Consider the following 22,822-nt stretch of genomic DNA (forward strand, 5'->3'; position numbering starts at 1 on the left):
GCACGGGAAACCCCACGGAAATAAAGTGTTACCTTTTTTTTTTTTACTCTCCCTCGAGAAGGTAAACGAAAGCTGTAACATCTTCCGCAGCGAGGAAAACGCTCCCTCACTGAGAAAAAACGCTCAAACGCCTCCGGTTTGGTTCAGTGGTTTATTTTCTCTAGCACACAGCAATACAGTAACAGCTACAGTGACCATATATATACACACCAAAAACGTACTTTAAATTAAAAAAAAAAAAACCAACAACCCACATTTCATTAAAACATCTTTTTGTTTGCTGCTCGTGGAAAACAGAACGCCCCAGTTTTTCCACAGAGATTTTAACTGCACTGGTGTCTCAGTTCAGGCAGCAGCAGAGCGTCCCTGAATTCCATTTCAGCCTTTGAATTCCGTTTCAGCCTGGGCTGTGTTTTCTACAAATATAAACGAGCTGCATTCCCACAACACACGTGGCATCGCATTTAGGCACAAAGGATGCAGAGAAACCGTACCAGCACCTGATCCCCACAGGCCAGGCAGGTGAGAACTTGAGAACCTCCACACCTTTTTGCTCTGACTCCTGCTGCACAGAGTAACTACACATGACACCTTTTCTGTACAAATACAGGCCCAAACCATTAGAAGAATGTTACCAAAAAAAAAAAAAAAAAAAACCAAACAAAACTGATTCCAGCACTGTTTGCCTATTCAGTTTACCTGCATCTAGCACAGGCACTAAAGGCAGCTGTAACAGCATATAAAATTAAGGTCTGTACTACACTACAGACGGATACACCAAGCAGACACTTCCATTTACTATCCAGAGTAGCCAGGCACATTAAAAACTGCTGCAGAAAAATATACACATAAAAATAAAGGGCTACTCAGAGGCTCTGCCCCACTGGCTTGCCAAACCATGAGTATTTCCAACATGAGTACACTGCAACAGATGCAGATTCAACTTTATAAGCCTGACAGAAAAAACAACAAAACAAACAAACCAACTCAAAACAAAAAAAACAACCAACCTTTTGTCATCCTGCTGATACAAAACTACAGCAAGTTTCAGTCTATAGTCTTCTCAGTTATTAGTCTGGACAACTGCCTGTCATGGACATTTCTCCATCAATGATTGAAGAGCAGTAAATGGGTGGAATATGCTTGTGTACAGGGTAGAGACATTTCTGCTCACATGGTCTAAAGACAATTCATTTTTCATACTGTTAAATTAGTTAGGGTTAGGGTTGGGGTTACCCTAACCCAACCCTGAAATCCCCCAGGACTAGAGGGATGCCTGATTACGGTAGCAGTCGGGTGCAGTGCAGAAGGTGGAAGCCCCATGGGCTGAAGTGCACTGCATTTATGGTGTTTTCCCACACCATGGGTAAACCCATGCCCTACAGTGCCTGCTAGACACAGGGATGCATTAGGAGAGCTGAAGGAAGAACACCTTTCTCAACCCCTGGCTTCAAAGAAGGTGCAGAACAGGATTTCATCACTGTGAGCAGAAGAGTAAATATCAGTCTTGCTAACCTGAGGAAAGGCTGAAGGAGGAGAAGCTAATATTGCACTGGCTGCAAAAACTCCTGTGGTACCCATTTCTCAACTCCTAAAAAACTCCCAAACCTCTCAATTGAGAACATCTGTTTCTGAGGTGATAGAATGGTTCCTGGCTTCCACTGTATGACAGACCCACAAACTGTTTTAACCTGTCATACACAGTATTATCAAACATTTCTCTGTTGTTCCAGCTTTTTATTCAGGTGATGATTTGAAGCAGTGGATCAGAAATAGGTTCTAATTGTTTTATTTCTGGAATTTTTAAAGCTAGCTAGTAAGATAGCATAATTCTGTTATTTATTCATCATTAAACAACTTTTACATGTTCACCTTCCCTGCAAATGCAGAATTTATTTATTTGGCTATTGGTTTTTTCAACCTTCATCCTTCAGTTACATTCAGGGTGGTTAAACATATTAAGACTGTAGGCTCAAACTACATATTTATACACTTATTATCCTTAACTCACTGCTTCCCTTGATATGCTACCAAAGAAATTTTGCTGGTTTTGATTTCTCAGCTTTAGTTCTTGCAAAGAACTAAACAGCACAGGTTTGTGTGCAATCACACTGAACTATAAGTAGGCAGCTCTCCCACTCAGCTCATTTTCCCAAAGTAAATCAACACCTTACTTCAGGAAGCTGTTGTAGGAAATGACTGTTTATCTCAGCCTGTAGCACTCCGCCCCTTGATATCAAACAGGCTTTAATACATCTTTGTCACTTCAGGCAGTGAAGTGGGATACAGCACTGCTTTTAAAGTCTTTTTGATGGAATTCACATATCTTAAAGCTTTTGCAATTTAAGAGCTGGACTTTTGTTGCTGATTTGAGAAATCAGTGAAGAGCAACTCATATCAGAAGGGATGAAACAAAACATTTGATGTAAACACATAGAACATGGTTTCACATTAAGTTGTTTGGAGTAGAAACCAACTGGAATAAGACACAGGAATCCACAACTATTGAGAGAAAGCAACACCACAAAGGATAGAGTGGACTCATCTGCCTTTACATATATATCAGGTGGAAGCAGAAGAAATAGGTTTTTACCAATAAACACATGTTACCCATTACATGTCTTGTTCTTGTTTTACTTTGTTCACTGTGCTTTGTATCCACTGACTTTAATTGTGCTAAAATAAAAACCACTGTGTTTTTACCTCTTTAAAACAAAAAACTACTGAAGTAAAAAACATTACATATAATTACATACAGTAAATAAATTCAGTAAAAAAACAACCTAACCCCCAAACAATACAGACAATATAAACAATACAGATTTGGCACTTTAGCCGTGTTTTACTAAGTACCACTTTCCACAGTACCATAAGCAATGCTAAATCCCAAGTAAAAAAAAATAAGACACAACCAAAAAAGAACCAAACAAAAAAACCCAATAAACCCCAAACTTTACAGTGTTCCTTTCTATCAGGCAAGAAGGGAGGGAAGCACACAACAACAAAGCACACCAATAAAAATATCTACTCTTTATCAAACGTACCTTTCCAACAAGGAAATTCGTAGAAAAAAACCCTACCACTTATAATTTAACACCAAACTGTCTTCCTGGCAACCAAGATCACAGGTTTATGCTGAATACAATCTTATGTTCAAACACTGAGATAAGCAGCATTATCCCAAAACCCAAGAGAATCCCAGCATTCTGTAACAGGAAGTATCCCCACCGGCTACATCCATGGTCACTGGCATCATTGTGGAGCATTTCAGGGACCTAAACAAACACAAAAGTGTTAAATGCCTTCAAAATAAACAGTTACTTCAAAGCATTAATTCTTAAGCTGTGTTAAACAAAATTCAAATAGGTGTAGTCACTTACCATATCCACAAGAGCCACGTACATGAACAAGCCAGCAGTAAGTGCAAATATCCACATTGAAACGTTGTCTGCATAATGACCAATAAGGATCCCAGTTGCCATTCCAAGATAGGCCAGCATAGCTGACAGAGCATTATAAAGCACAGCTTGCTTGACAGTCATACCAGCTTTGAGAAGTACAGCAAAATCTCCTAAAACGGGAAAAAAAAAACCCCCAAAGTTTTCATTCTCGGGTAAGTATTGCAGCGTTTTCTCACTTACAGTTTTCTTACTTACAAAATGACTATGCTATTTTTATGTTGGCTTTTGCCTTATTTTTTTTCCTTCATAAAATCAGAAATCACTGAGGGACCAAAAATTAAAGGGTGCAAATGAACAACAACACAGCAGCTCTAATTTCTAAATCTACTCTAAATTTCTTACCTTAAAGTCATAGCAATTTTGAAAAAAGCAGCTTTTTGTTGAATTACAGAACATCCTGATTTGGACATGACCCACAAGGATCATCAAGTCCAACTCCTGGCCCTGCACAGGATACCCCAAGAGCCACACCACGTGCCTGAGAGCATTGTCCAAACACTCCTCAAATTCTCAGGCTTGGTGCAGTGACCACTTCCCTGGGGAGCCTGTTCCAGTAGCCAAACCCCCGCTGGGTGAAGAGCCTTTTCCTGATATCCAACCTAAACCTCCCCGACACAGCTTCAGGCCATTCCCTTGGGTCCTGTACCAAGTCACAGGACAGAAGAGATCAGTGCCTGCCTCTCCTCTTCCTCTCAGGAGGAAGTTGCAGACTGCAATGAGGTCTGTCCTCAGTCTCCTCCAGGCTGAACAGACCAAATGACCTCAGCCGCTCCTCACATAGCTTCCCCTCAAGGCCCTTCACCATCTTTGTACCCCTCCTTTGGATGGTCTCTAAGGGCTTCAGATCCTCAAGCAGTTTGCATTTAAACCACCTCTGTAAAATGCTGCAGTACCTGATATGCATGAGTGTTTCTAAAATAAAATATTCCCACTCAATTGCATACTCAATTTATTATCCTGTAACTGCTCTTTGTACTTTTAATTTGTTTTATAAATTTAAAATAATTTCTTTATTAATTTCTGTAAATGATCCTTAATGTCTTATTTTTACTCAAAGGAATAATAGACCACCAGCCAGAAACAGATTTTCTGCAATTCAGAACATATTTTTGTCTAAACAAGAGTAATATAAGCTTATTATTTGAAAATAAAACAGATTCTTTATAAGTTATCTCCAGTTAAGGTAAACAAAAGTGATTTTCAGAGCTGAGTTATTTGTTACAACAGCTTTTCCTACAAGCTATTGCAATTAAGATGAACTGGTATATTACGAACATTGTTTAGCATTAACAATGATACAATTTTAATCCCAGCTAACCTCAACTAGTCCCAATTGTTTCAATATTCCTATGCCACTTCATGTCCTCTGTTAAAAAAGGTATTTCCTATCAAGTTTTCTATTTTGATTAAAGAAGTATGATTTAAATTTTAAAATATTTTTCTTATTTCACAAACCAACAAAACAGTTGCATCTAAAATTACCAGATTCATAACATTAATTTACTTTGTATATCTGAACTAACAACACTTAGTACGTGTAACTAATACAAGTTCCACGACTAATACGAACAAGACTCAATTCCTCCCAACCCATAAAATCAGGTATGTTTTCTCCACCCTAATGTATTTCTGTATAACATTACTGTACAAGTATATCAAACTGTTTCTATAGAGATGGTTCAATGTTTACATATACTGGTTTACAAGCTCCATTAAATGAAACTGAATGTTCTACCCTCTGGGGAACTAAACCTTAAAAAAGGTGAAAGCAAACTGTTCTTTCTTCTTTCTATACACCAAGTATGACTGTGACCATGACAGCTAAGAAATAAACACCAGTTGCACATCTGAAATGATTTGACAACTGGAAAGATCAGCTTCGTCTCGAGTTCAGCTAAGCAGATCCATCCTGCTCTCACCAGCTGCCCTTCAGAAGGGCCAAATACTGAGCTCAGATTGTAAGACACGACAAAAATGTCTCATGGGACCGCACACGAATTTAAATCACTTGAGCTTGAAAGACAAACTGTTTTCAGAAAGATTTCTAAGTAGTTTCAAGTTTAATTTAGAGCTACAGCAAGTCTTTGCAAGACTTAATGAAAAAGCAGCAAATGTTATGCAGAACATACTTTCACTAATCGTGACCTTGCTTTTAGCAGCACAAGCACGAGAATAAAATTAAGGGGAGATGTGAGAAAAACAAATTCTGTCATATGTTCTTCTGTAATCCACAACTTATGTTATATATAAGGAGAATAACAACTACAACTAAAGGGGACAGAAAAAGCTGAAAGTAACTGCAAGAGACAGTTTTAAACAAAGTAGCTGAAATATTTCAAGTTTTAGAAGATTACTTCAATTAAGAAATGGTTAAACAGTCTTTAAGCAAATCAGAAGTATCCTTGAATAGACAACCTGTCAAGGATGAAGTTTTTTGATCAAATTTTGTTCTCCCACATGCACCTGTAAGTACATACACATGCAGCATATGGAAATGCTGGGTTCTTACCTAGCTCATGAGGTAATTCATGGCAAAATACAGCCACAGAAGTGCTTAAACCACTAGATAACCCTTCAGTAAAGGCTGCTCCTATGAAGAGACAGGAAAAAAAAGCAAACAAAATGTTACTGCATATTCAGACATCAAGTGCAGAAGCATTGTTGCACATACTTGTGTCATATTAGGACATATATTTCACTAAAATTATTTTTGTGGAAGCATTTCAACTTTAACTGAACAGTTGTTTGTGATTCTGAAGAAGAATTTTGAAACTTAAGAATCCTACTATTAAAGAAACCACATTTCACTGTGTTATTTCTGAACGAAGCCAAATACGTTCCAACAACACCCTTCCCAAAAATGTAATAAATGGAAATACTGTCAGAAAATACTTTTTTTTTTAATATACAAAGGGAAGAAAGCAGCTCAACTGCACCTGACAGTCAGACACTTTAAGAAAGGAAAGTCAAGCCAACAACAAGAGAGGCTATGAAATCAACAGTGACAGACCAACTTTTGGCAGCTTGCTTTTAAGTAACTACCACACTTTAAGTGGAGAAAAAAAAAACCCAAACCCACAAAAACCTCTTAAACTAGTCCAACAATCCTCATTTTTCATGTCTTCTCTGCTCCTCTTGTTGCCTGCCATTTTTCTTGTTTGGCAGCAGCTCAGGAGAACACAGCACACTGCAGGGCTGCAGAGCTGAACCACAGCTCACACACAGCATGTCAGGTCCCCAGCTGCATAGAGAGCCTCTCCAAGGGTGCAGAGCCTCATCCAGCTTCCTCTTCAGCTGCTACCAGGAGCCTGCCAGCAAACAAGGTGCTGCCAACAAGCAAAGAGGCACGAGGCCATGTCACAGTGGCTGGCACACATGGGACCCAGAAGTACTGTTCCCAGAGGAAGCACTACAAGGGCAATGACTCCACTGGAGACAATCCCTTCTTGTCACTGGGGAAACTACAGGCTGACCTAACTCTTGAGGGAGACACTGCTACCCAGGTCTTAATGTGCAAGAAATGACTGATGCTCCTCCCTGAAGTGATGACAACAGCAGCAACATTATGTCTGGGATGTGTGCTGTGGCATCCGAGGAAGAGGATGCAGGAAGTGGTGAGCAGTCATCTTTGGATGAGTGATAACAAACAGCATGAGAGGGTCTCCAGGAGAGGCTGTACAGAGGCAAGAGCCCAAGCCTCTCAGATCAAAGAGGAAGGCAGGACCAAAGCAGGAACCATGAACTCTCAGATAGGTAACATCTGAAAAAAGTGAAGTGTGGCAACAGGAAGAACCTTCTGTGCCCACTTGCAGCCACTGATCTGAAGAACATGGTCATGACCCTGGCAGCAGTGAGAGGATAAATGAGTCCTGCCTTGCCCAGCAGTTCAGTACATCACATTAGGGGCCAGCAGTACAAAAAGAAAGATTTTTTTTTTTTAGGGATAGGAGATGCCCTCCTGTGCAGGACAGAGACAGACCTGCTGACCTATTGCCCAAGGAAGTTCACTGGTTGCCCAGAGACTGCCTGAATGATGCTGTGGAGAAACCACCAAAGCTTCTCTGGTGTATCACAGATAGATACCAACTGCCTACAAAGAGACAATACAACTGCCTTTGGGGATACCTACATAAAGGGGTTCCTTGACCACAGCGAGCTCCAGTACAAATGTACGAACTGCAGTTCCATGTGTCTATTTAGTCTCTTGGCCAAGATCAAAATAACACTAGGAATAAGGTCATGAATCATCCAACCAAGAAAAGGCGGTGGATAAGCCTACCTATGAACACAGGACATCACCATTCACACAAGAGTTTTCAGCTGTGGAGGTAACAATACTGGGCAGACAAACCAGGATGTTCTTTAATTGTATTGGTAATGGTTTCCTACTATAAATGACAAAAAAGCCAGCCAGGATTAGCATTGTAACTGACCTGCTGCTCAAAAACAAGGAAAAACTGATGGCAATACAGCAAAAAATGCCATCTTGTGAGCATGAGGTAACTGAGTTCAGCACACATGAGGAGGCTGGAAGAGGAAGAAGCAAAATTAGGACTCTAGGCTTTAACAAAGCAGACTTTGACTTTTTTGAGGAATTGCAGTGTAGAATGACCAGGGAATCAGTCAAAAGGGATAATGTGCCCAAAAGGGATGGCCAGTTTGTAAAGCACAGAGATGCATGAACAAACAAGCCTATTTGTGTGGGAACACTCGCAGAAGACGTGCCCAGCTAAGCAATGTGTCCTAATAAATTCAGATTCAAAAAGGAAGCACACAAGAAATAGGAACAAAAACTGGCAACAAGGAAGTCAAAAGCAGTGGAACAAAAGGGAGAAAGATCAAAGCCCAGCTAGATCTAGAACAAGACACAAAGGATAACAAGAAACAGTTCTACAAGAATGCTAGCTGAGAAACAGAGTTCATGAAAAATTTGGGTCTGCTGATAGATGAGGAAGGGAAATAAGCAGCAGACATAACAAGAGGCAAAGCACCAGCACAGCCTTCATCTCAGTCTTTGTCAACAAAGCCAGATCCCAGCTCCACTCCAGAAAGAAAGAGACAGCAAACCACAGAAGCAACAGTTCAGAGAAATGCAGAAAAAACTGGAAATGCTCAGGTGCATCCCAGGTTGGGACTCACCTAAGGGTACTGACAGAGTTACTAGTGTGACTAAAAAGCTGCTGTCTGTCATGTGTGGAAAACCATGGCTAGAGAAGGCCACAGTGGAACTCTGGGAAAAGGATAACATTATTCCCATCTTTGAGAAAGGCAAAGAACAGGACTCAGGAATGGTCGTTGTCATCTCAGTTCCTGAAAAGATCACGTTGAGTACCCTCTAAAATCCCTCTGCAAAAGCTGAATCCAGCTTGAGGAGATAATTGACCATAGAGATGGTGAATGTAACAGAACTACAGTAGGATTAACTTTAGTAGGATTTCTGACACTATCTCCTACATCAGTCTCATCTGGGCAAAGAGGAAATACAGGCTTGCACAGTGATGGACTGCTGGGCTAACAGGGCCTGGTGGCTGGTGAGTAAAAAGCAGAGTTCACCAGGACAAAGACTGCAACCCATTTTCTTCAGTATCTTCACTAATGATCTGGATAAAACAGATGGCGCCAACAGCAAATTTGGGGGAAAGTGGGGAGAAGGTAAGGGCTGAGGTGACACACAGAGCACTAGAGCTTTAGACAAGACCATGGCAAACTTAATTCTTATAAAGTTCAGAGAGGAAAAGTAAGAAGTAATCAAAATACAAGCTTAAATAGCAAGAATATCTCTTTTTATTTTTTCACTGCTAAAAAGAAATCCTGAAATGTTAAAAAACTGAAGATGAAATTAATATATCTGGCATTATCCCCTCTCAAGACACTGATTTAATAGCATCACTGGTATCTTAAAATAAACTTTTACGACATGACTTCTCTCAAAAGCTAAAGAAAAAAATACATATGCAAGACCAGTGTAAAAATACTGTCCTGCATTTTACTTATTTAGTTGTAATTACACATAAAAGTTCAAATCACAGATTATCCTTTTGCACAACTGAGTCAGATGCAACTGTTCCACGTCTTAATAAAAAAATAAGCACTTTTAAATCTTGTTCCTACATAATTAGCACAACAGATTTGAGGGAAAAAGTAACTGATGAAACTTATGAATAACGAATCACATGGAGTAAATCAACTTAAATGAAGGGTTATGCTGGCTAAAGCTATCTTTACAGAAGCTTCACATCTTTAAAATACAGATGAACTACTACACAAGTAGCATTGGCATTTTCACACCACCATCAAATTGATGTTTTCCCATAATACTTTTAAGCACATACAGAACTGAAAGAAACCCATATTTCCATTAGCCTGAACAAGCTACACAGCAGGACTTCTGAAAGCTATTGCTCACACTTGTTCAATAAGCCTTTATTAACCTTTCTCATACTTTTCCCTTCATAACTATAAAGTCATAGCTCCTTCCCAAATCTCCCTAATGCCAAGAGGTAATTGATTCTGTGTGCCATTTGTATGCAAATCTTCCTTCTACCACATTTTCACTACTGATCTGCTCAAAAATTTACATTTCATGCTTCAACTTTCATCAAAAATGAGATTAAATCAGGAAGTCTCTTTTCACATTATACTTTGAATTGACTGAATCTTAACAACTGCAAATATTGCTGTGAGAAAATAGTTATTATTGTGTTTCCTCTTCAAACACCAATGAACTTTTTCCTACAATAAAATTTACAGACAGACTGATAGCGCTGAACTGCCTCCAGTATGCTAAACAACCTGGAAATAAATCCAGTACCTGTAAAGATTAGTCTTAAATACAATAGTCAAGATCAGGAAAGATTAGCATAAATACTGAAGGTTATTGATTTGTCTTCACTTTCTGTAACTTATTTTGACCTTTTAAATTCCAAATATCTGTAGTCTAATTCTCCTCCTAGGAAAAACATGAGAGAGTTGCCAAACCTGACCTCCCAGACAAAAGTCCGAAACAAAATAACCAATCTACTATTTTTGTGATAAAGAAGTATTTTCACTGAAGCATTATCAAAAAATACTGAGCAACTACACACATTAAGGAAAAAACAGGGGCACGAACAAATCAAGAACAAAAAGATACATGTTTTGTTTATGAGTAAAATAACTGTTTATACCTGTTCAAATTTTTAAAAAATGGACTATTATGCTCAACTTTAGGAACAAGGTTTTGAGTATAGTATGACCACTGTAACAGAAAATAAAATTTGCAGGCTAAAACAGATTGAAGCCAGGGCCCCATCTCCCTATCCACCAGTGCTCTGGAGGAACACTGATGTGTAACCAGGGCCCAGTAGAGGCAGGCAGGCAGATATGCCAAGTATAGAACCTGATATGCCAAGTATAGAACCTGACCTTGCTGCATAACAAGAGAAGATGAAAGAGAAAAAGAAGTAAAGAAGCCAATGATACCAGTGTCCTGACTGGAGTGAAAAAACACAGTTACTTTGTATGTGATGAAAAATTACAAGCTTTCCATAAAAATAATTAACATTTTAAAAATTGCTGAGCACTTGCAGGCACTGAAATACAAAGCCAATCTCAAATATTTTTTATAACCCTAGCTTTAGTTTTGAGAAATGTTAGCTCTAGCTCTTCAAAAATAAGAAATGGAGCCCAGTTTATAGATGATCTAAAGAAATACAGCTGCAAACATATAATTTCTGTTTCATTTATCACTGACCTCCAGGTTGTTAAGCTGGAGATTTTTCTTACTCATTAAGGTGATGCTCTGAGGAAAAAGTTTAGGCTTCAAAGATCCTCTGCTAATTAGCTACATCCCTAGCAGAGGTAAGAGGCAGCTAGAAGACTTCACTGCTTTCACATCCAGGAAAGCTGCAGCATCCAAGTTAGCACTTACCAATTGCTAGTCCATCACTAAAATTGTGCAGTCCATCTCCCATGATCACCATCCATGCCAGAGTTGCTATCCCCGCGTCCTTCAGTTCTTCGCGTGAGTAGCGCTGACTGTGGCTGTGGGGATGATGGTTCTGATGATGATGGTGATGCAGAATGTGATGGTAGTCATGGTGATGGTGACTAAGATGATCTGTCTGTCCTAGAGTATCGTGCAAGTGAGAATGGCATTTGTTTCTACAGCCCCTGGACACATATTCATTGTCAACCTCCTCTCGATGAGAATGAGCTATCATCACTTCTTCTTCCTCTTGTACAGTTGGCTGCTGAGAAATGAAGGTTGATGGATCTTGAGAGTCAGTCCCTAGATAGCCCTCAGGCCCTGTTACAAAAACCCAGAGTAAAATGTTACACATTTTAAAAATCACCTAGGAAGCAAACATTCAATAAACAGTTTGAATATGTGAAGTAGTAAAGAAGTTTAGAAGTTGAGACTGATAATCCAACTTCTTCCACCAGAAGATTTTTTTGAAGGGTTTCCACAACTTATTCAGATTTCAGAGATACTTCCCAATAGATCAAAATAAGGAAAACTTCTAGCTTCTGTCCCCTACTGCTGAAGCAGCCCTTATATTATGGCCACAAATGCTTCCCAAAAGGCAAAAAAATCTTTTAATCTAAGACCCATTGCAATTTAAACACAACAGCAAAAGGCTCCAAGTCTCAGTTTCACAGCATGAAGACTGTTAGTTCAATTTCTTCAGAAAAACCAACTATCTGAAAAGCATGTGCCATTTACTTATCTCAGGGCTGAAGAAAAAGGATACAGGAGATTATGTTACAGATAATTTCAAAATACATACAGGCACTTGAGTTTAACATCTGGAAAATAAACACTCAAAAATAGTCATCAATACAGACTATGAAATACCCTCATATAAACATTGCTGGCACAGTACAGTTGGTTATTTTAACTAACTTCTGAAACTTGATAAATTCTTCCCCTGTAATTAAATGAATAAATACAATTCTTTTTTTTTCTACATTACAGACAAGCATTTCATTAGTTATAAGATTACTCTGAAAAACTGAGCATCTCTTTCAGCAACAAGAGCTAGCAAGTAACTAGTCAATCAGTTTTGGCTTAAGGCATGATCTTGGGGACACATGGTCATTTGCACTCTGAATGTTGAACTTCAAGTATTGTCTAGAATTTTATATTATTACCCTTATAAATAAATAATCAATCAAACTAACAAAATCCAGACTTAGGGTACCCAGAAATCTAAATAATGAGTCATACATATAACATCTAGCAGTCTAAAGAGAAGTGTAGAAGTCAGTAGGCACAGCTGTATTGCAACCTTCATGGAACGACTTCAACTTCTGCTGCTAAATCCAGAATTAAGAGGCTTAAGGTTCCAAAACTGTGCATTCACTACTTCTACTCCACTGATCCTTTTTAAAGGAAAGCAGCAAATAGAGCTAGTGCTCTACATATCAGCATAGACTGGTTCTGTTTTGAAAACAATTCAAATAGGCAGTGATCCAACCTAAAGTAAGAAGCAGATCTATGAGCTGCCATCAGTCAGGTGTTTTTTAAACAGTGCTGCCACAAAATAACAACTGTGTGATATTAATGGGACTCACGATCATCTGTATCCAACTTTTCTTCATTCGCTGAAAACTTCTTACTTTCTCCATCATCTTCATTTTTTTTCTTATTCCAAAAGAAAACACTGCAGTTATGAATATTTTACTTATTTTTCAGGATATACGTGAGCAACATTACATTCACATTTATGCAGCCTGCACAGAAAGAGGACAACACAGAAGCCGTACAAAGAGTGTAGAATACTAAAAACTGAACTAAGTAGAGTAAGATGACAAAGGTTCCTCAGTCTCCATAGGAGGGAAGAAAAAACAAAACAAAACAAAAAATCACCACAAACAAACCAACCCACACACATAAATGTGCTACATTTTTCACAAGAAATAAGCAGGTTTTCATCTGAGAAGCGAAACACATCAAATGCTGAGTAACTTATTCTGCTGATTCTTTTCTATCATAATGTCAATATAATGGTTTTTTATAATGTACAGAAGGAAAACCAAGCAAAATCTCTACTCGCAAACACAAGTCTGTATCACAACACTTTATGATCAGTGACTCAGTATTTAGGAGGGCATAATTAGTCTAACAGGAAATCCATTCCTTGTGGCTGTGAGGAGACAAAATTCTTGCTTTGCTTGAAACTCTTCATGTTCCTTCCTGTCAAACAAATTTAACTAGAGATAGGGAAGGCTCACTGTTAGTTTAGCTTCCGTATAAACCACACGAACACAACCTCCCATGATCAAAGAGCTTACATGGCATCTGCTCTGTGACTGTTGCCTTAATGACCAATTAAACAAGAAAACTAAACAGAGATTATCAGTCTTTGAGGCAGCCTAGCAATTAGCTGGTTTTAAACTAAGTAATTAGTATTTGCTAACTTTCTTCATGCAAAGCATAGGATTGGTTGGAACCAGATGACCTTTAAGATACCTTCCAATCATACCACTCTATGATCCTATTATATCACCAGCTCCTGCTTCATCTTTCTCACTGAGTAAACTTTGCTATCATTCTTTATTCCTGGCTATACTGGTCTTTAAAAAACTGTTACCAGTAAGTGGCAAGTTATCAACACTTATAACCTGCAAAATTCAGTTACTTATCTTACACATAAAACCCAGCATAACAATCAGAGCTGCACTGCTCTTTTTGGGGGAGAGAAGGGAAAGCAGCAAGGGGCTTGACAGACTGCATTTCCACATAGAATGCTATTCCATGACATCACTTTCTACTGCGTACTTGGATGCTTATTCATGTAAGCACTTACTGCCAACCCTTATCTGTCTGTACAAGTGCCCTCCTCAACAGCAGTACAATAACTGTACAATGCAAACTTATTGCACCCAGAACTGGAATTAAAATAATAAAACCAGTTCAGAGAGTTATAATTGTCTCAAGAGGTCAGAAGGAAGTCAGTAATGAAGTGAGTTCTTAAATCATAAATCACTCTGAAACTAAAGATGCAATTGGACATTTGCTTATTGCACAATTCACTGCGATGTCAAAGCCTGTACTATATTGCCTGGTTATGGAAATAGTTACGAGCCCTTAATAAAATGGCCACACAAAAATGTTATCACATATTTTAGAAGTGTATGTGTCCCCAATATGAATGAAATTCTAACACTAATCCAGTCAGGCATTGCTATTAAATCGAAAGATATATGATATTCGTGAAAGGTTTTTTAATAATGTGGTTTCAGAAATGAGCATGCAATACAATAGAGCTTTAAAGTAATAGTCCCCCTACCTTTTTCTTCTTGTCTTTAAATTGCTTTATTAAAGTGATCAAATGCTCCACTAGAAACATGAAGTACAAGCCTCCAAGTGCTGTAAGTCCTTTCCATGTAGAATCCAGGTAAGCGCTCTCCTCTGTACTTTGAGAAACAAGGTGTTTGTACATAGAGCCTTTTTGATCAAGCAGAGGGTTTTCCTGGTGATGGTGATGGTTTCCATGAGACTAAAGGGAGAACCAAAAGGGGAAAGTCATTATATTCAAAAAGAACTGTAACATAAGAAACACAGAAAGTATTCTTCACATCATTTTCCTCATGTCTGAAACCCAGACTTGACAATTTTCACGGGGCAAAGGCTCTGCTTACAGACTCAAACAATTACAAAGAAATCCATTGATTGGAAATTTGTTGATAGGAAGAAACATTGCAAGGACTGAGAACAGGCCTGGCACTGACACACTTACTGAAGCTGCATGGACACTGCTTAATCCAATGTGTACAGCTGCCCCCACACAAACTCCTGACACCATCAAGAAAACCACATTTTAAGCAGTGGTCACAGCCAGCACACCAGTTAGTTTCCCATCTAAGAAAACTCGCAGATGTCAAACAACTTCTTTTACAAGGAGGTTGGCTGTAATTTCCTTCTTTAAAGAAAGTCTGACATTTTTCCCCTCCTTGCTGGATATTGGTATGTTCAGAAATAAAATAACTTTTTGCAGATCTCATTCACACACTTCGATGTACATAACCTCACACAGCAAATGCAAAATTAACTGAAAGGAAAAAGAACCACCTGATGGATTACAGGCAGGACTGGGAAAGCACCACAGAATCTGCAGTCACTTTTATGTATCTTATTTGAAAGCTGGAACAAGTTACTTTTGGGAGGGGAAAAATGCCTGTTTAAGAACTTCAAGAAAGGTAAAAATTTAGCAACCATATTCCCATTTCATTGTCCCTATTACATAACAGCCATTCCAAAATCAATCAAGTAGTATTTTCCCCAGGACTTCAGAAATGCTGGATTCTGGTAAAATAAAAAAAAATCACAGTGGGTAAGCCATCAACATGAGTGGCTTATAACAAAAAATAGTTGATTATCCATTTCACATTTAAAGTGTTCAGTAAGCAATTTCCACTATCTCTGAAGTCCATTAAACTGGGGGGTGGGGGGAGGAAGAAAAAAAAGAGGAAGCACTACAATAAACCTAAGAAAATTTATGCAAAATTCTTGCATGCAAGGAACAATAAAGGGACATGGCAGCACATATGACTAAGAACAGGAAATAGAAAGAGGGATAATGCTGTGAAATTCTTGCACTTTTAAGGACTGTGAAATGAGTAATACAGATGTTCCAAATGGAAAACCCTGCCACCAAACAACCTGCGTAAAAGCATTGAGAAACGACTCACCAAATGGGTATTAACTAATAGGGATTGAATTTACCACTAATACATACAGCTGTCAAGTTCTCTTCTTTGAGATAATGAATGAAACAGTAACTAATACTTACATGTGGAAGGAGGTGCAAGAATGCATCTCCACTCAAGGTCCCCACAGCCAATGCCACAAGAAAACTCAGAAGAAATTTGAAAAATACTCGATTCATCAGTGGTACCAAAATAACACCCAGTAAGGAAAGAAAGCTGATGATGGAGATGGATATAAAGCCACCAATCCAAGCTGGTAAAAAAAAAAAAAATAGTAACAACAGAAAGTAACAGCAGTACATGATTTTGTTTGTTTAACATTTCTGTTATCAAGCACACCTGACCACTCAATTAATCAGATGTTAACAAAAGGTATGCCACACAGATTTCTCTCTTAGTCTTGGTGAAGTGCCAAAAGAAAATGACACTTCTTACAACTATGAAATAGGTTTCTACGATTTATAACCAACATAAACATTTTTCCATTAAGCTTCGATGTTACGAAAAAATCCCAGCCTACCTATTTCCAGAGAGTAACTTTTTGGAGGAGTTTCAGCTTTTTCTCTAGTAGCATGGACTATGCAGTATTTGCCATCAATCTGATTAATAAGAGCTGGACAGAGATAACTAAATTCTGTAGCAGTCAACAATACTTGAGTGCCTATTCCATGTGACTGCATCAGTTTGGACGCATTGGAGCACTGTGGAAAGAGATAAGTTAAAGATTAACCAGAACCAAAACACCACGATACATCTTAAAAGGACTGCAACATCCCATCTTAATTGAAATGCAGTGGCACCAAATGAAAACAGCTATATCAACACAACTCAAAAACTGGTAACAAATCCATTTAGGAAAAAATGTACTTCCACCCAAATCCTGTCCCAGAAAGCTGGTTTGGGAGTCCAGGTAGACGATACGTAATTATTAACTGATTCTCAGCACAAATGGGTCAGACGTTTTGCTGCATAAATAGAAAAAGCCTAACACTCTTCAGTCAGTTTTAAAGGCCACCTAAGGAAGCATTAACAAGGTCAAATACCTTTTTGTAGCAGTGACTACTGCAGAAAAGTCTTGTACAGAGCATGTTGTACAAACACTTCTGCCAGTAAATAGCTCCCCACTGTGCAACCTACACTTAGTCTCAGTGGGTTTAAAGAGCAGCAGTACTTCTGCTCTGACAGTACAGAACATAGCACCAACTTGTGAATTCAGCACCCACCATCACATGCCATCCCCACCCACTCGGAATTACCTGGAACGGCTGCAAACATTAAGACCCCGCATGCTTTTTTAAAGCCTTTAATGGAAAAGGATCTGACTGTTTAAGCACAATGTCTACAACACAACTATACTCCTTATCAGTGCTAATTTTTACTATTTTAAAGTAACACGTGACATTTTGCCACAATCTTTTGTAGAGTTGTTTTCTACATACAATCATAAGATGGGGAGATGAAGGTGTAAGAGGAGGACGGTTCTACACTATCACAGTGTGAGACAGCTTGGATAACAATCACAGTACCTTAACTAGATTCCTTACTTTCATCCGTTAACAGGAAAACAAGAGATTCCTGATTTAAGGCAAGTTTAAAATTGTAAATGTTTTTCAGTTTTAGTAACAGTTAAGTATTTAGTAACATTTAAATATATAAATCATAAATGTCTTAAACCAAGTGTACATTTATACTTAATTTTCCTCTGAGCTTGGGAACGTAACACCATATTCCCTCAAAATATTAAGTTCCAAGGAAAACTGTTTCCATGTGTTTGGCTATGGGTATTGTTACACCACACAACTTGCACCCAGGCAAATAATAAGCACCTGAAAAATAAGCCATGACAACATTCCTGGTGGATCTGGATTCCTGAGAATACAACAGAATCAGCCTCACCTCTTGAGCATTTTGTTTTTTCAGTTTAGAATAGAGGTAACTCCCTCTTTCCAACTCCTTGGGAGAAGTACGAGATTCGTTTGCCCTGCTGGCACCAAGCCAGGTGGCATTGCGGCCTCCTGTGACATTAACAGCACCAGGGCCAGCCGGAGCCACACGAACAACCGTCTTGACTTCTCCAGGCTGCACGTTCTGGAACTCGGCGTGGCCGCCCGTGGAAGCGGAGATGACGGACGCCGTGATCTCATGAACCGCGTTCTTACTGCGCACAAAGTTCTGCTGGCGTTCCACGCTCTCGGCTTTGTGAGGCTCCTTCGCGTGGCTGTTCCTGTGGTCTTTGCTGGCATCGGATTCATGGTTTGGACAAGCAGTCTTCTCAGAGCTTTTACTCAACGAGATGTGATTATGATGAGAGTGATGATCATGGTCATGGTCGTGATGGTCATGACTGTGGTCATGATCGTGATCGTGGCTTATTTTAATCCTTTTCATTCTATCTATTCCGATGTTCTGGAGCAGTTTTCTAAACCCATCAATTGACAGAGAATTGTTTTCTCCATAACGATTAAAAAGTTCTTGAAGGTGCAACTTCTGTATTAGCCCTGCCAAGTCAGTATTAACACCCACTGTCTTTTCTGGAAAAGCTCGCTCTGAGGTATGCACAACAGTAGCTGTCTCCACTCCATGGTGATAACTTTTACACAGCAGTATGGAAAACGATACAAAGAAAATAACTGATACCATACTCTCCATTGCAGTTCCTTTTCAGTAGTGAAAATAATCTGGAAAAAGAGGAAAATTTAAACAGTTTGCATAAAACTGATCACATCGTCCTCTGTAACATACATTCATAATTTGCTTAAACAAAAAGAACACAACAACCAACAAAACCAAACCCTGCTCAAAGTATCAATGCAGCAAGAGACATTTAAATTTCTTTCGAATTCAGCAACTTCTCCCAGATGTGTTGCCTCAGGCAACAGAGGAAGCTGAATACCACAGTGAGGTCACTGGCCATGAACACCTCCCCAGGTGCCAGCTTGCCTTTGTTTAGCTCTGCCTGAGTCACTACCAATACAGGCTAAACAAGGAGAGCCCTCAAGGGTGCACCAACTAAGTTCTAGGTTAGTTTTCTAGTGCTTAAAAGAAGTCCTATAATTTCTCAGCAATGAATAAGTAGCATAAATTACATGTTTCTGCTTAAAAATCGAAATTCCCAGCCTTTCATTACTGGATTTTCCGGAGGTTTTGGCAAACCAGCTGGGCGAGTGTTTCCAGCACTCCACAAAAATTTGGTTTTTTATCCTGTCACGTTCTGTCTTTGTTTTAACGTTAGTGTCGCACGGCTCCTGTCACCAGGCAGACACACCATAGCTGTGGACCAGATGCTCACAAGTGTGAACGTTTGTGTGTTTCATTCCATAAATACTCCAGGAGGGCTGCAAATTAACTCCTATGGAGACTGTGCGCAGGGCTATGCTGCCTCAACCCTTTTCCAGGTAGGCACGGAGAACCTCCGTTTCCAAAAATACTACAGTCAGCCTGAAAAGCCCCACACCGCCGCTGGAAAGAGACAGCTGCGAGGGGACCTCGCCACTATCCGCAAGTATCTGAAGGAGAAGTGCCAAGAGGATGGATCCAGGCTCTTCTCGGCGGTGCCCAGCAACGGGACAACAGGCAACGGGCAGAAACTGATGCACAGGGAGTGTCCCCAGAATATGAGGAAGAACTTTTACTGTGCGGGTAACCGAACTCTGGAAGAGACTGTCCAGAGAGGGTGTGGAGTCTCCCTCACTGGAGATATTCAAGAACCATCTGGACGCAGTCCTGTGCCACGTGCTCTGGGACGATCCTGCTGGAGCAGGGCGGCTGGACCAGACGCTGCACCGTGGTTCCTCCCAACCTGTCCCACTCCGTGGCTGGGACCCGCGGGAGCCGCTCAGCGCCCACGGCCCCCACTGCGACCCCGCACCGGCGGAGGCGGCCCCGGCCACCCGCGGCTGCGGCGGGGCCCAGGCCCGGCACACACCGCGCCACGAGAGGCCGCCGGGGAAGGGGATGGGGGATGAGGCGAAAAAGAAGCTCGAGGTTACCTCTCCCGCCGCCGGGACGGGCTGAGCCACACCACCGCCGCTGCCCGCCCGCGCCGGCCGCGCCGCGCCCCTTCGCTTCCCTTTCCTTTTCCGGGAACGGCGGCCGCCGCGCCAGCGCCGCCTGCTCCAGCGGGAGGCGGGGCGGCCTCACGTGGGGCCGGGCAAGCGCGGCCTCGACGGCGCCCAGGGACACCCCCGGCGCCTGCCAGGAGAGGCCCACCACGACTCTCTGCGGCCAGGGGCGGGGCAAAGCCAGCAGCGAGGAGGAGGGGCCGCGGGAGGAAGGCTGGGTCCCGAGCGTCTCCCTCTTTCAGGAAACACTGAAGTTTGGATTTAGTGTTTCGTGGGAGGTGCGAAATACTCCCCAGAGAGTTAAAAGGATGAGAGTCAGATCCCAGAAACCACGAGTTATTCAGGGCTGGCAGCGGTGGCTTGGATGATGGCGCTGGGTGTGGTAGCATTCCTTGGAGGCTTGGAAAGGGTTTTGTACGAGGACTCCCGGTCGTAAAAAGAGTGCGTGTGTGGGCAAGCAAGGGCCGGAATTGGGTTGGCTAGTTGTAAGCAAGGGGTGCGGGCAAATGGCAAGGGATGTCGGGTTTCCAGGCATCCACAAGGCATTTGCGGTGGGCGCTGTTTGGCCCAAGCTGTCATTGTAGTTAATGAGGGGGCAAAAGAATCACTGTGTGCACGAGCAGACAAGGGACAGTAAGAACAGACTGAGATCACCGTAGGGAAAGGCTTGAAACTTGCTAAAAGCATGTTGTTTTCTTCTGGAAAAACATGCTGTATTTTTGAAATGTTGCTTTGCTGTACCCCTAACTAGTCATGAACCCTTCACCACTGTGAGTCCCAGGCACAGGCTCTTTTACATTTCCTTTTTATTCCTCCACCATTCCCAGAGGTTTGTTTTTTTTTTTTCTACCATCACATGATTGATACTGCTGGTAAAGTGGGTGCAGCTACCCATCCCCGCTGCCTCTGGAATTTGGCCTCTCTTGTGTGATCAGTTGCCAGGGTTTTTCAGCTTGCTAGAGTGTGAAGACAGCACTGAATCCTGCCCTAGTATCTGACTTTACTGATGACTTCTGAATGTTATGACAGTGACTTAAACTTAACATCCAAACGATTTTCAGCCATCTTTCTCCTGCTGCCTGCACTCCTGACAGTGCCACCTTGCTCGCCAGTCAGGAGGTGACAGATGTCTCTTCTTTATGTCTAATACCTCCCACTCTCTGAATTAAAGCTCTTTGTTTATGAGTTCAGCTGACTGAAGGACAGAAGGGAAGTATGCATTGTGAACAGCTCCAACAACAGAGAGCAACACATCAGAAGGTTATGGAACAGAAGTGTTCCATGCACTTGCTTTTGAAGTACTGAAAAAATTCTTGCCATTCAACCTTACTCTTTTTTTTTTCTTTTTTTCCTTTTCCCCTGGAGGAAGAGAGGGAGGCTATAAATGCAGGAGTGGGTGGGGTTTGGTTGGTTGTTTTTTTGTTGTTGTTTAATTCTAATTCATTTTGCATGAATACTGTTTACCAGGTGCCTTTCTGTTATTTCAGTAACACAACAATTATGCCTAAGATGCTAATGTTAGGTGTTTGCTTGTGGAATTCTTTTTTAATCTTTTGAAATTACAGCTGCTACATGATGCAGCCTCTTTTTCTAGCCTCTTGCATGCATCCACTGTCTCTGTTTCATTCTTTCAAATCTGGATTTTACCCTCCCATCTTGTCAAGGTCATTTACAAACTGAGTGTTGGAGCTTAGGTCACACGGAGCTGGTCTTCAAGTGCTCTCTTTTTTTATTTAATTTGAGTAGTTAAAGCACATCAGCAAGGAAAAAGAATCCGTTCCAGTAAAAACAATTCACCTTAAACACTTATTTGGAGTAAAACTTGAGGTCAGGTCTGTTTTAACTGAAATTATCTCAGTATGTTTATCTTGTGGTAAAATTACAGCACTTTAGTAATTTTTTCCCATTCTGCTATTTAGTGTCTTAGTCTGAATACATATCCATCCATGGGCTCTGGAGTAGCTGTGATTGAATAAAACAAAGGTCTTGGTGACCCTTTTGGATGGCTTAATGAATGTATAAAAATCTCTCAGCCTGTGGACGAGTGGGAAGCATTAGAGTCGGTGGAGAGCAAACCAGGAAGCAGTTTGATTGCTGTCTTAGTCCATCATGGAACTGCATCTTAACTGTAGCCTATAGCTCCAGGCCCCTGTTACAAAAAGGGCATGTTTGGAATTGAAAAGATCGTCTTTGTTGGGATTTTGGGGGTTTGTTTGTTTGTTTTCAGTAGTTGACAGCCTTTTCAGCATGGAAAATAGATGGATCAGGAAGAAGAGGATGGAAGTGGAAAAGCTTGTGAAATAATACTGAGTGCTTAACTGATGTGATTGGTGTTGCCCAAAAATTTCTTGACTGCTGTGCTGAGTGTGTGCCAGTGCAAATGCCTCAAGACTTACCAGTTTGGAACCAGTAAGGAGCTGGCTGCTGGTGCAGTTCCCGTCTCTTTGCAAGGCTTTATCACAGCTGTGTTGTGTGAACTCGACATTATGCATTTAATGGAGGTGATGATAGGGAAGTGGCCCTGAGCATGATGCTGAGAACCACTCTTCTGTGGTCCTTCTAAGCTTCTACCCCTAAAAGTTTCTTGAGATTTGGAAAGTTTTTTAT

General features: G+C 40.6%; 1 protein-coding gene across 1 annotated transcript; it reads right to left on the minus strand.

Moving 5' to 3' along the window:
* Nucleotides 1-172: 172 nt before the first annotated feature.
* SLC39A6 (solute carrier family 39 member 6) lies at nt 173-20,218 on the minus strand. The gene is made up of 10 exons (XM_082298723.1): nt 20,144-20,218; nt 18,051-18,832; nt 16,675-16,855; nt 16,238-16,407; nt 14,735-14,944; nt 13,017-13,086; nt 11,371-11,748; nt 5,971-6,051; nt 3,381-3,571; nt 173-3,275 (listed from the first exon to the last, which is right to left on the minus strand). Exons 2-10 carry the CDS (start codon nt 18,801-18,803, stop codon nt 3,123-3,125), a joined length of 2,187 nt encoding a protein of 728 aa, XP_082154849.1. The 5' UTR covers nt 18,804-18,832; nt 20,144-20,218; the 3' UTR covers nt 173-3,122.
* Nucleotides 20,219-22,822: the final 2,604 nt, after the last annotated feature.

This window comes from Coloeus monedula (assembly GCF_965178545.1).
Source record: "Coloeus monedula genome assembly, chromosome: 1".
In the NCBI taxonomy this organism is placed as follows: Eukaryota; Metazoa; Chordata; class Aves; order Passeriformes; family Corvidae; genus Coloeus; species Coloeus monedula.